At 44.6% G+C, this 12,025-nt stretch overlaps 1 protein-coding gene across 1 annotated transcript in view; it reads right to left on the reverse strand.

Annotated features, from left to right (window-relative positions):
* Positions 1-12,025, reverse strand: part of slc49a3 (solute carrier family 49 member 3) — an 80,420-nt gene that overhangs the window by 35,640 nt on the left and 32,755 nt on the right. The window contains exon 2 of the mRNA XM_033020461.1: positions 10,598-10,756. Within this exon, the coding sequence (XP_032876352.1) occupies positions 10,598-10,756 (159 nt within the window). The remainder of the gene's footprint in view (positions 1-10,597; positions 10,757-12,025) is intronic.

Here is a 12,025-nt window from a genome sequence, read left to right on the forward strand (position 1 = left end):
GAGAGTAGGGAAGATTCAAACAAGAGGACATGATTTGAGAATTAAGGGACAGAAGTTTAGGGGTAAAATGAGGGGGAACTTCTTTACTCAGAGAGTGGTAGCTGTGTGGAATGAGCTTCCAGTGGAAGTGGTGGCGGCAGGTTCAATTTTATCATTTAAAAATAAATTGGATAGGTATATGGACGGGAAAGGAATGGAGGGTTATGTGTGCAGGTAGATGGGACTAGGGGAGAATAAGTGTTCGGCACGGACAAGAAATGCCGAGATGGCCTGTTTCCGTGCTGCAATTGTTATATGGTTATATGGTGGTTATCTCTGGTTTGCTTCCAGTACCTCGTGCTGGTGAGAGCAGGAACAGGGAGATAGCAGATCTGAATGAGTGACTGAGGAGCTGGTGCAGGGGGCAAGGATTTAGATTCTTAGACCACTGGGATCTGTTTTGGGGCAAGGGTGAATTGTACAAAAGGGACGGGTTGCACCTTAACAGATGGGTGACCAGCATTCTGGCAGGCAGGTTCGCCACTGCTACACGGGTGGGTTTAAACTAAATAGTGAGGAGGGGGAGGCAAATTGGAAATACAAGGATGGAGTTAAAGGGAAAGAGAGTATTGGAAAAGTTAAGAAAGACACCAGAATTAATGGGGCAGAAAGCTCACAAAGGGATAGGAGAGTATGGCCAAGTGAAATAGGAATTGATGTGAAAGGTGAGGTGAGTAATGGATTAAAAGTATTATATATGAATGCGTGAATTATTAGAAGTAAAGTGGATGAGCTTGAGGCTCAGTTAGATATTGGTAGATATGACATTGTGGGGATTACAGAGACAGGGCTGCAGGAGGATCAGGACTGGGAACTGAATATTTCAGGGTTATACGTCCTATAGAAAGGACAGGCAGGTGGGTAGAGGAGGTGGGGTAGCTCTGTTGGTGAGGGAAGAAATTCAGTCCCTTGCGAGGGGTGACATAGGGACTGCCGATGTAGAGTCGCTGTGGATTGAGGAATTGTAAAGGTACGAAGACACTAATGGGAGTCATCTACAGCCCCCCAAACAGTAGCCTGGATATGTTGGTTGCAGCAGGAGTTAAAATTGGCATGTAACAAAGGTAATGTGCCACTGTGGTTATGGGAGATTTCAATATGCAGGCAGACTGGGAAAATCAGGTTGGTTCGGGACCCCAAGAAAGTGAGTTTGTAGAGTGCCAGCTTGTACTGGAGCCTACCAGAGAGAAGGCAATTCTGGATTTAGTGTTGTCTAATAAACCAGATTTAATAAGGGAATTCAAGGTAAAGGAACCACTAGGAGGTAGTGAGCATAATATGAGAGGAAGGTTAAATCAGAAGTGTCAGAGTTGCAGTTGAGCAAAGGGGACTATGAAGGCATGAGAGAGGAGCTGGCCAAGGTCGACTGGAAAAGGATCCGAGGAGGAATGATGGTGGAACAGCAATGGCAGGAATGTCTGGGCATAATCCAGAAGATGCAGGATCATTTCATTCCATAGAGGATGAAACATTCTAAGGGAGTAAGAGGTAATCGTGGCTGACGAGGGAAGTTAGGGATGGAATAAAACTAAAATAAACGGTGCATAACATTGCAAAGAGTAGCGGGAAGCCAGAGGATTGGGAAACTTTCAAAGAACATCAGAAGGTAACAAAAAGGGCAATACGGGGTGAAAAGATAAAGTACGAGTGTTAGCTGGCCAAGAATATAACGAAGGATAGTAAAAGCTTCTTTAGATATGTTAAGAGAAAAAGATTAGTAAAGACAAATGTGGGTCCTTTGAAAGCAGAAACCAGGTGAAATTGTTATGGGGAACAAGGAAATGGCAGAAGAGTTGAACAGGTACTTTGGTTCTGTTTTCACTAAGGAAGACACAAACAATCTCCCAGATGCACTAGAGGACAGAGGATCTAGGGAGACTGAGGAACTAAAATAAATTTGCATTGGACAAGAAATAGTATTGGGTAGACTGATGAGACTGAAGACTGATAAATCCCCAGTGCCTGATGGTCTGCATCCCAGGGTACTCAAGGAGGTGGCTCTAGAAATTGTTGACGCATTGGTGATCATTTCCCAATGTTCTATAGATTCAGGATCAGTTCCTGTGGATTGGAGGGAAGCTAATGTTATCCCACTTTTCAAAAAAGAAGCGAGAGAGAAAAAGGGGAATTACTGTCCAGTTAGCCTGACATCGGTGGTGGGAAAGATGCTGGAGTCAATTATTAAAGAAGTAATAACGGTGCATTTGGATAGCAGTAAAAGGATTGGTCCAAGTCAACATGGATTTATAAAGGGGAAATCCTGCTTGACTAATCTTCTGGAATTTTTTGAGCATGTGACAAGTAAAATGGATAAAGGAGAGCCAGTGGAGCTAGAAAGCCTTTGATAAGATCCCACACAGGAGATTAATGAGCAAAATATGGTATATGGGGTAGGGTATTGGCATGGATAGAGAATTTGTTTGGCAGACAGGCAAAAGAGTAGAAATAAACGGGTCTCTGTCAGTACGGCAGGCAGTGGCGAGTGGAGTGCCGTAAGGCTCGGTGCTGGGACGCAACTATTTACTATATTAATGATTTCGATGATGGGATTAAAAGTAACACTAGCAAATTTGCAGATGACACAAAGCTGGCTGGCAGTGTGAACTGCGAAGAGGATGCTAGGAGGTTGCAGGGTGACTTGGACAGGTTGAGTGAGTGGGGAAAATGCATGGCAGATGCAGTATAACATAAATAAATGTGAGGTTATCCACTTTGGCAGCAAGAACAAGGAGGCAGATTATTATCTCAATGGTGTCAGATTAGGACAAAGGGAAGTGCAACGAGACCTGGGTGTTCCTGTACACCAGTCACTGAAAGTAAACATGCAGGTACAGCAGGCAGTGAAGAAAGCTAATTGGCCTTCATAACGAGAGGATTTGAGTATAGAAGTCCTTCTGCAGTTGTACAGGACCTGGTGAGACCACATCTGGAGTATTGTGTGCAGTTTTGGTCTAATTTGAGGAAGATCCTTGCTATTGAGGCAGTGCAGCGTAGGTTCACAAGGTTAATTCCCGGGATGGTGGGACTGTCATATGAGGAACGATTGGAAAGACAAGGCTTGTATTTACTGGAATTTAGGATGAGAATGGATCTTATAGAAACGTATAAAATTATAAAAGGACTGGAGAAGCTAGATGCAGGAAAAAAAGTTCCCAATGATGGGGGAGTCTAGAACCAGGGGCCACAGTCTAAGATTAAATGGGAGGCCATTTAAAACTGAGATGAGAAAAAAAGTCACCCAGAGAGTTGTGAATTTGTGGATTTCTCTGCCACAGAGGGCAGTGGAGGCCAATTCACTGGATGCATTTAAAAGAGAGTTAGTTAGAGCTCTAGGGGCTAGTGGAATCAAGGAATATGGGGAGAAGGCAGGCACAGGTTACTGATTTTGGATGATCAGCCATGATCACAATGAATGGCGGGGCAGGATCGAGGGGCCAAATGGCCTCCTCCTGCACCTATTTTCTATGTTTCTATGGAATGGGTGACATTTCAGGTTGAGACTCTTCTTGAGCATCTTTAAACCAGCATCTGCAGTTCTTTCCTAGCACTAATGGTGACATCCTCTCTCACTGTGCATAACACCTCTCATGGCGACAGCCTCCCTCACTGGCCATACACCAGTTCGGGGTGTAGAAAGGAGATAATGTGGCAGCAGTGGAAACTCTAGGATGTTGTGCTACCTCCCTGGTGCCACGTCCCAGGACATCTTGGAGCGGTTGTGTGACATCCTCAAAGAGGAGGGGGAGCAGTCAGAAGCTTTAGTGCATGTTGGTACACACGATATAGGTAAGAAAAGGAAGGAGATTCTGCTGCATGAGTATAGGGAGTTAGGTAAAAGATTGAATAGCAGGATCGCAAGTGTGGTTATCTCTGGATTACTTCCAGTGCCTCGTGCTAGTGAGGGTATGAACAGGAAGATAGGGGAGATGAATGTGTGGTTGAGGAGTTGGTGCAGGGATTTAGATTTCTGGACCATTGGGATCTCTTCTGGGGCAGGGGTAACCTGTACAAAAGGGATGGGTTGTACCTTAACTGGAGGGGTACCAATATCCTGGCAGGTAGGTTTGCTAATGTTATATGGGTGGGTTTAAATTAGATTGATAGTGGGGGTGCGGTGGGATCTTATACACAACAGAGGCAGATGAGAGGTTAGACGTTCGTTTGGAGGGTGATAAGAGAAAGTTTAGAGGACAGAATAGGCAGAGAGCGAGGAAGGAGGGTTGGTTTAAATACAAGGGGCCTGACGGTTAAGGCAGATGAGCTTAGGGCATGGATAGGTAGGTTGGGACATTGGTTAAGAGAGGGGCAGGACTGGCAGCTCAATGTTCTGGGGTACAGGAGCTTCAGGAGAGACAGGGATGAGGGTAAAAGAGGAGAGGGGTGAGTTATTTGTTAAGGAGGATGTCACTCAGTGGTCAGAGGTGACATTACCGATGGTTCATCTAGTGAGGCTATATTGGTGGAGCTGAGGAACAAGAAAGGGATGATCACCTTGTTGGTGCGTACTACAAACCCCCGAATAGTCAACAGGAATTAGAAGAACAAATATGCCAAGAGATTGCAGACAGCTGCAAGTCAAATAAGGTTGTTGTAGTCAGGGATTTTGACTGGGAATATCATAATGTGAAAGGTTCAGACGGAGTGCAATTTGTCAAAAGTGCTCAGGAGAGTTTTTCCAGCAATATTGAGGGGCCTACACTACATGTGTGAAGGCCCTGTCCCACTTTCCCGAGTTACTCACGAACTCGCCAGAGTTTTCCCTTTGATTCGAACTCAGGGAATTACGGTAATAGCCATTTTTAGGTACTCGGGGCAATTTTTTTAAACTCGTGGACATTTTTCAACATGTTGAAAAAAAGTGCCGACTTACCGGATGCCCCGAGTTCCTATGGCTGGCGTTACGAGCCCCTACAAAACATCTACGGACTCCTACGAGCTCGCTACTGACATTACCCGACATTCCCCGAGTTCGAATCAAGGGGAAAACTCGGGAGAGTTTGTGAGTGTACACAAAATTGCTGGAGGAACTCAGCGGGTGCAGCAGCATCTATGGAGCGAAGGAAATTATTTCCTTCGCTCCATAGATGCTGCTGCACCCGCTGAGTTCCTCCAGCAATTTTGTGTACCTTCGATATTCCAGCATCTGCAGTTCCCTTTTGAACACCGAGAGTTTGTGAGTAATGCGGGAAAGTGGGACAGGGCCTTAGGAAGGAACTGCAGATGCTGGTGTATACCGAAGATAGACACAAAAAGCTGGCGTAATTCATCAGGACAGGCAGCATCTCTGGAGAGAATGGGTGACGTTTCGAGTTGAAGAAGGGTCTCGACCCGAAACGTCACCAATCCCTTCTCTCCAGAGATGCTGCCTGCCCCGCTGAGTTACTCCAGCTTTTTGTGTCTATCTTCGGCCTACATTACATGTTAGTCTTGGGAAATTGGGAGGGGCAAGTGGATGAAGTGTTCATTGAGGAGCCTTTTGCGACCAGTGACCACTGTTCAATTACGTTTAAGATAGTTATGGATAGGGCCCACGGGTTAAAATGCTAAATTGGGGTAAGGGCAACTTTGACGGTATGAGAGAGGGACTCGCTCAAGATGATTAGAGGAGTGGGACGTTTTTAAAACTGTGCTGGCAAGAGCTCAGGATATGCACATCCCTGTTAGAGTGAAGGGCAAGGAAGCTTGGCTGCCGAGGGAAATTGAGGCTTTGGACAAGAGTAAGAAGACGGCATGGGACAGGTATCGGCACTTAGGATCATGTTTATGGGCAGAAGAGTTTTGTGAACTAAGGAGATAGCTCTGGTAGATAGCTCTGCAGATACCATTAAGGATAACCCCAAGAGATTTTATGTACATAAAGGAAAGAAGGGTGACCAGAGAGATAGTGGGACCCATCAGGAATCAAAATGATCACCTCTGTGTGGAGTCACAGGAGATGGGCAAGGTCCTCAAAGAGTATTTCTCCTCTGTTTTTCTCTGGAGAAAGACACGACTGAGGAACTCTGAGCAGTCAATGGAAGTGTCTTGAGAGCACAGTAATACAGTCGAAGAGGTGCTGAATCTGGGTCTGATCAGATAAATCCGAGGACACTGTGGGAAATTAGAGGGGAAATTGCAGAGCCCTGGCTGAGATTTACGAGTCGTCAGAAGACTGGACTCGTAATATTGTGCCTCTGAATAAAGAAGGGGATGAAGGTGTGGTAAATTGGATTAGTAAGTATGCAGATGATACCAAGATAGTTGTGGATAATGAAGAGGATTTCCAAAGTCTACAGAGTGATTTAGGCCATTTGGAAGAATGGGCTGAAAGATGGCAGATGGAGTTTAATGCTGATAAATGTGAGGTGCTACACCTTGGCAGGACAAATCAAAATAGGACATACATGGTAAATGGTAGGGAATTGAAGAACGCAGTTGAACAGAGGGATCTGGGAATAACCGTGCATAGTTCCTTGAAGGTGGAATCTCATATAGATAGGGTGGTAAAGAAAGCTTTTGGTATGCTAGCCTTTATAAATCAGAGCATTGAGTATAGAAGCTGGGATGTAAAGTTAAAATTGTACAAGGCATTGGTGAGACCAAATCTGGAGTGTGGTGTACAATTTTGGTCGCCCAATTATAGGAAGGATGTCAACAAAATAGAGTACAGAGGAGATTTACTAGAATGTTGCCTGGGTTTCAACAACTAAGTTACAGAGAAAGGTTGAATAAGTTAGGTCTTTATTCTCTGGAGCGCAGAAGGTTAAGGGGGGACTTGATAGAGGTCTTTAAAATGATGAGAGGGATAGACAGAGTTGATGTGGACAAGCTTTTCCCTTTGAGAATAGGGAAGATTCAAACAAGAGGACATGATTTCAGAATTAAGGGACAGAAGTTTAGGGGTAACATGAGGGGGAACTTCTTTACTCAGAGAGTGGTAGCGGTGTGGAATGAGCTTCCAGTGGAAGTGGTGGAGGCAGGTTCGTTGGTATCATTTAAAAATAAATTGGATAGGCATATGGATGAGAAGGGAATGGAGGGTTATGGTATGAGTGCAGGCAGGTGGGACTAAGGGAAAATAATTGTTTGGCACGGACTTGTAAGGCCGAGATGGCCTGTTTCCGTGCTGTAATTGTTATATGGTTATATGGTTAAGGGGTGCAGGGAAAAGGCTGGGAACTATAAGCCAGTGAGCTTAACATCTGTTGTAGAAAGTTACTGGAGAGTATTCTGAGGGTTAGGACAGACATGCATTTATGTGGACAAGGACTGATTAGGGATATTCAGCATGGTTTTGTTCGTGGACGTTGTGTCTCATGAATCTGATTGAGTTTTTTGAAGATGTGACCAAAAAGGTTGATGAGGGCAGAGCTGTAGGTGTTGCGCACATGGATTTTAGCAAAGCATTCGATAAGGTTCCACATGGTAGGCTGCACTGGAAGGTTAGATCGCAAGGGATCCAAGGATAGCTGAATGGATAGAAAATTGGCTTCATGGAAGTAAGCAGAGGGTGATGGTGGAATGTGTAAGAAGGAACTGCAGGTGCTGGTTTAAACCGAAAATAGACACAAAAAGCTGGAGTAACTCAGTGGGACAGGCAGCATCTCTGGAGAGAAGTAATGGGTGACATTTCGGGATTGAAATCCTTCTTTAGAAGGTTGCTTCTCGGACTGGAGGCCTGTGACTTATTGGTGTGCCTCAGGGCAGTGTTTCCACTTTGAAGGAAACTACCCGAAATTCTGGAAATTCTGGTTGTCTTCGGGTATTTTTTGGGAAACTGAATAATTTCGGGAAATTTCCGCATCCGGCCCACGAAGGGGTGTAAAAAGGTAACTGCTGGCTTGGCGCTCAAAGGTTTATTGGGATTCTATTTCAGGATTTTTTTTGTTGAGGTGTGGAAGCACTGCCTCAGTGTTTAGTGCTGGGCCCATTGTTGTTTGTCATCTATATCAATGATTTGGATCAGAATGTACAGGGCAGCAAGTTTGCAGATGATACTAAAGTGGGTGGTATTGTAGATAGTTGTCAACATTTGCAGCAGGATCTTGATCGGTTGGCCAGGTAGGCTGAGGAATGGCTGAATTTAATACAGAGAAGTGTGTGGTGTCGTATTTTGGGAAGTCTAACATGGGCTGGATCAACACAGTGAATGGTAGGGCTCTGGGAAATGTAGAGCAGAGGGATTTAAGAGTGTGGGTACATAGATCCTTGAAGGTGGTCTCACAGGTAGATAGGGTGGTCAAAACCGCTTTTGGCACATTGGCTTTCAACAGTCAAGAGTATTGAGTATAGAAGTTGAGAGGTCACATTGCAATTATACAAGATGTTGATGAGGCCGCATTTAGAGTATTGTGTTCAGTACTGGGCACTATGTTATAGGAAAGATGGTTGGAAAGGGTGCAGAGAAGATTTATGGTAGACAAAAGTGCTGGAGAAACTCAGCGGGTGAAGCAGCATCTATGGAGTGAAGGAAATAGGCAACGTATCGGGCTCAAACCCTTCTTCAGACTGATGTAGGGTGGGGGGGGGGGGGGCGGGGAGAAGAAAGGAGAAAGGAAGAGGAGGAGCCCGAGGGCTGAGGGAGAGCTGAGAAGGGGAGGAGACAGTAAGGGCTACCGGAAATTGGAGAAGTCAATGTTTATGCCGCGAGGGTGCAAACTGCCTTAGTTTATAAGCCTTATATTATATTAGTTTATAAGCCTTATAAATATGAGGTGCTGTTACTCCAATTTCCAGTGGTGTTCACTCTGGCCATGGAGGAGGCCCAGGACAGAAAGGTCGGATTCGGAATGGGAGGGGGAGTTGAAGTGCTGAGCCACGGGGAGATCAGGTTGGTTAATGCAGACCGAGCGGAGGTGTTCGGTAAAACGATCGCCAAGCCTTCGCTTGGTCTCACCGATGTAGATCAGCTGACATCTAGAGCAACGGATGCAATAGATGAGGTTGGAGGAGATGCAGGCGAACCTCTGTCGCACCTGGAATGACTGGTTGGGTCCTTGAATGGAGTCGTATTGAATGGTAAAGCGACAAGTGTAGCATCTCTTGCGGGAGGGAAGGATAGAATTGACCAGGGAGTTACAGAGGGAGCGGTAACTCCCTAGTCAATTCTTCCCTTCCCTCCCGCACCACCCCCTCCCCGGGCACTTTCCCTTGCAACCGCAAGAGATGCTACACTTGTCGCTTTACCTCCTCCCTCCAGCACTTTTGTCTACTTTCGATTTTCCAGCATCTGCAGTTCCTTCTTAAACAGAGAAGATTTATGTTGCCAGAACCAGAGGGTCTGAGCTATAGGGTGAGGTTGAGTAGGCTGGGACCCTATTCTTGGAGGATGAGGGGTGATCTCATAGAGGTGTGTAAAATCATGAGGGGAATAGATCAGGTAAACGCACAGTCTCTTGCCCAGAGTTGGGGAATCTAGAACCAGAGGACATAGATTTAAGGTGAAGGGGGATAGATTTTATAAGAATCTGAGGGGGTGACTTTTTCATACAGGTGTATGGAACAAACTTCCGGAGGAGATAATTGAGGCAGGGACTAATGCAACGTTTAAGAAGCAATTAGACAGGGACATGGATCGGACAGGTTAAGAGGGATATGGGCCAAATGCAGGCAGGTGGGACTAATTGGTCGGCCGGGGCAAGTTGGGCTGAATGGCCTGTTTCCACACTGAATCACTCTATGACTCTAGTGTAGGTGGGACATGCCGGTTGGTGTTTCCACAATGTATCACTCTATGACTTTAGTGTAGATGGGACATGTTGGTCGGTGTGGGCAAGTTGGGCTGAATGGTCTGTTTCCACACTGTATTACTCTATGACTCTCTATGACTTTATTCACGTTCAGGTTGTTGACACATATCACAAAAAGCAGAGGTGCCAGCACTGATCCCGTGGTACTAAAGTATTCATAGATTTCCAATAAGATACATCCTCAACCTCTGCTCTCTGCCTCGGATCATCGAGCCATTTTTGGATCCAATGAGCCATCTCACCTGAGATCCCACATGCCTTCTGGAGCAGCACACCATACCTGACCTTGTCAATTAGCAATCACAAACATATTAGTGTTCTAGTCCCCATCTAAAGGGCCAAATATGTAATCCAGGCTGGCGTTTCAGTGCAGTTCTAAAGAGGATGGCATCATGCCAAGTGCCCATATAACGTTGCAACTCCCTGAGCAAACATTAACTGACCCAAAACAAATCAATCACGATGGATATCAATCTGACCGTTTCATTATCAACAAAAATAAATCACTGGTCTCACTAAATCCTTTAGCAATATTGACAAGGAAAAATATATAATTTTAAATTACCTCTACATAGCCTGCCTGACCTGCTAAGTTCCTCCAGCACTTTGTTTTTTTGCTCAAGATTCCGGTGCATGCAGTTTCTTGTGTCCCTTGTGTTACCATTTTGAATTTCTGATTGAATCCCACCTTTATGCAAGTTTGAATCGAAGCCTTGTGTTTTATTGAAGTCAATGGTGGAGGGTAGAGAGTGAATATTGACTGCCCAAGTTGTTGCACACATGTTAAAATGACCTAAGGCAGCCGTAAAATGATTTACAACTAAACTTACTGAAGTTTTAAGTCCAAGTGTGTCCAGTATCCATGTCGTCCCAAAGCCAAATGGAATAGAAACAACAAGGTAGACCATCGATAACCAATTGACTTGATCCATGGAAATGTGGAAATAGCGAGCGGTCTGATCGGCAACTGGTGCAAATGTCAGCCAGCACTGGAAAGAATGAAAATTGTGACACATTCCTTCCCCAACAAAGAGCGGACAGTCATTTCAGAACGAAGAACCATTATAACACAAAAGGAGAGACATGATTGACATACAATTTGAACAAGGAGAGCAATTTTCATTAATATTAGCATCTGAAAACATCATGAGGCACAAAATGAGTTATTACAGAACAGTTAGAAGATTCAGCCTGGAGTTTATAATAGTTCAAAGCTAGTCACAGTCTCCACCCTCTCTCCATAACTCTACAAATTCACACCACCTCCACTAGCATTCCAGCAGCCCATTTTACATCCTCACATTAAAAAAAACCCTGCCGTTAGTTCTCAGATATTGAAATAAGGAACTGCTGATGCTAGTTTATACCAAATCTAGGCACAAAGTGTTGGAGTAACTCAGCATGTCAGGCAGCATCTCTGGAGAGAAAGGATGGGTGATGTTTCAGGTCGGGACCCTTCTTCAGACTGGCAGTCTGAAGAAGGGTCCTGACCCAAAATGTCAGCCATTCTTTCTCTCCAGAGATGCTGCCTGACCCGCTGTGTTACTACTGTAGCATTTTGTGTCTATCAATACCTTGGTATATTCTACTCAGTAAAATATATGCACACAAGCTCCTGCTGTAATACGTACACACTAATGCATCATGAACTTGTCACAAACTTTCTCCGCAATTTAATAAGGTATCAGCTGATTGGATTACAACCTCAACTCCATATCGTCATCTATTGGTAGAAACCTTTAGTAAGACCTTGCATTAGGTCCTGCATGGGACTTGCTTATCAAGTATCTCAATAATCCCATCTTAAAAAGTATATAATTACTCTGCTTCCATTGCCCTTTGACAAAGAGAGTTATAAGGATTCATTGCCCTCAGAAAACAGTTTACCTTATTTCAGCCTTAAATAAACATACTCCTTATGAATGAGTGACCAAGTTCTAGATTTTCCCCACTGAATCAAACCTCCTCTCCTCATCCACCCCAGTAAGATCCCTCCAGGTTTTGTATTTTAGTCTAATCCCTGCTTATCTCCAAAACTCAAGTGGATTCAAGCCTATCCTGTCAAACCTTTCCTTGGAAAATAACCCACTACGACCCCCAAGAAAACATAATCTGGTATTGCAAGAGAACACAAGAAATAGGAGCAGAAGGCTGTTTGGCCATTTGATCATGCTCTTTATAATTTGTGTAGAACTTTGGGCAATACTTCATGTGTGGCCGAACTGATGTTTTGTATAAGTGTAACAGAATGTCCTGAC

This window comes from Amblyraja radiata, chromosome 1 (genome assembly GCF_010909765.2).
Source record: "Amblyraja radiata isolate CabotCenter1 chromosome 1, sAmbRad1.1.pri, whole genome shotgun sequence".
Taxonomy (NCBI): domain Eukaryota; kingdom Metazoa; phylum Chordata; class Chondrichthyes; order Rajiformes; family Rajidae; genus Amblyraja; species Amblyraja radiata.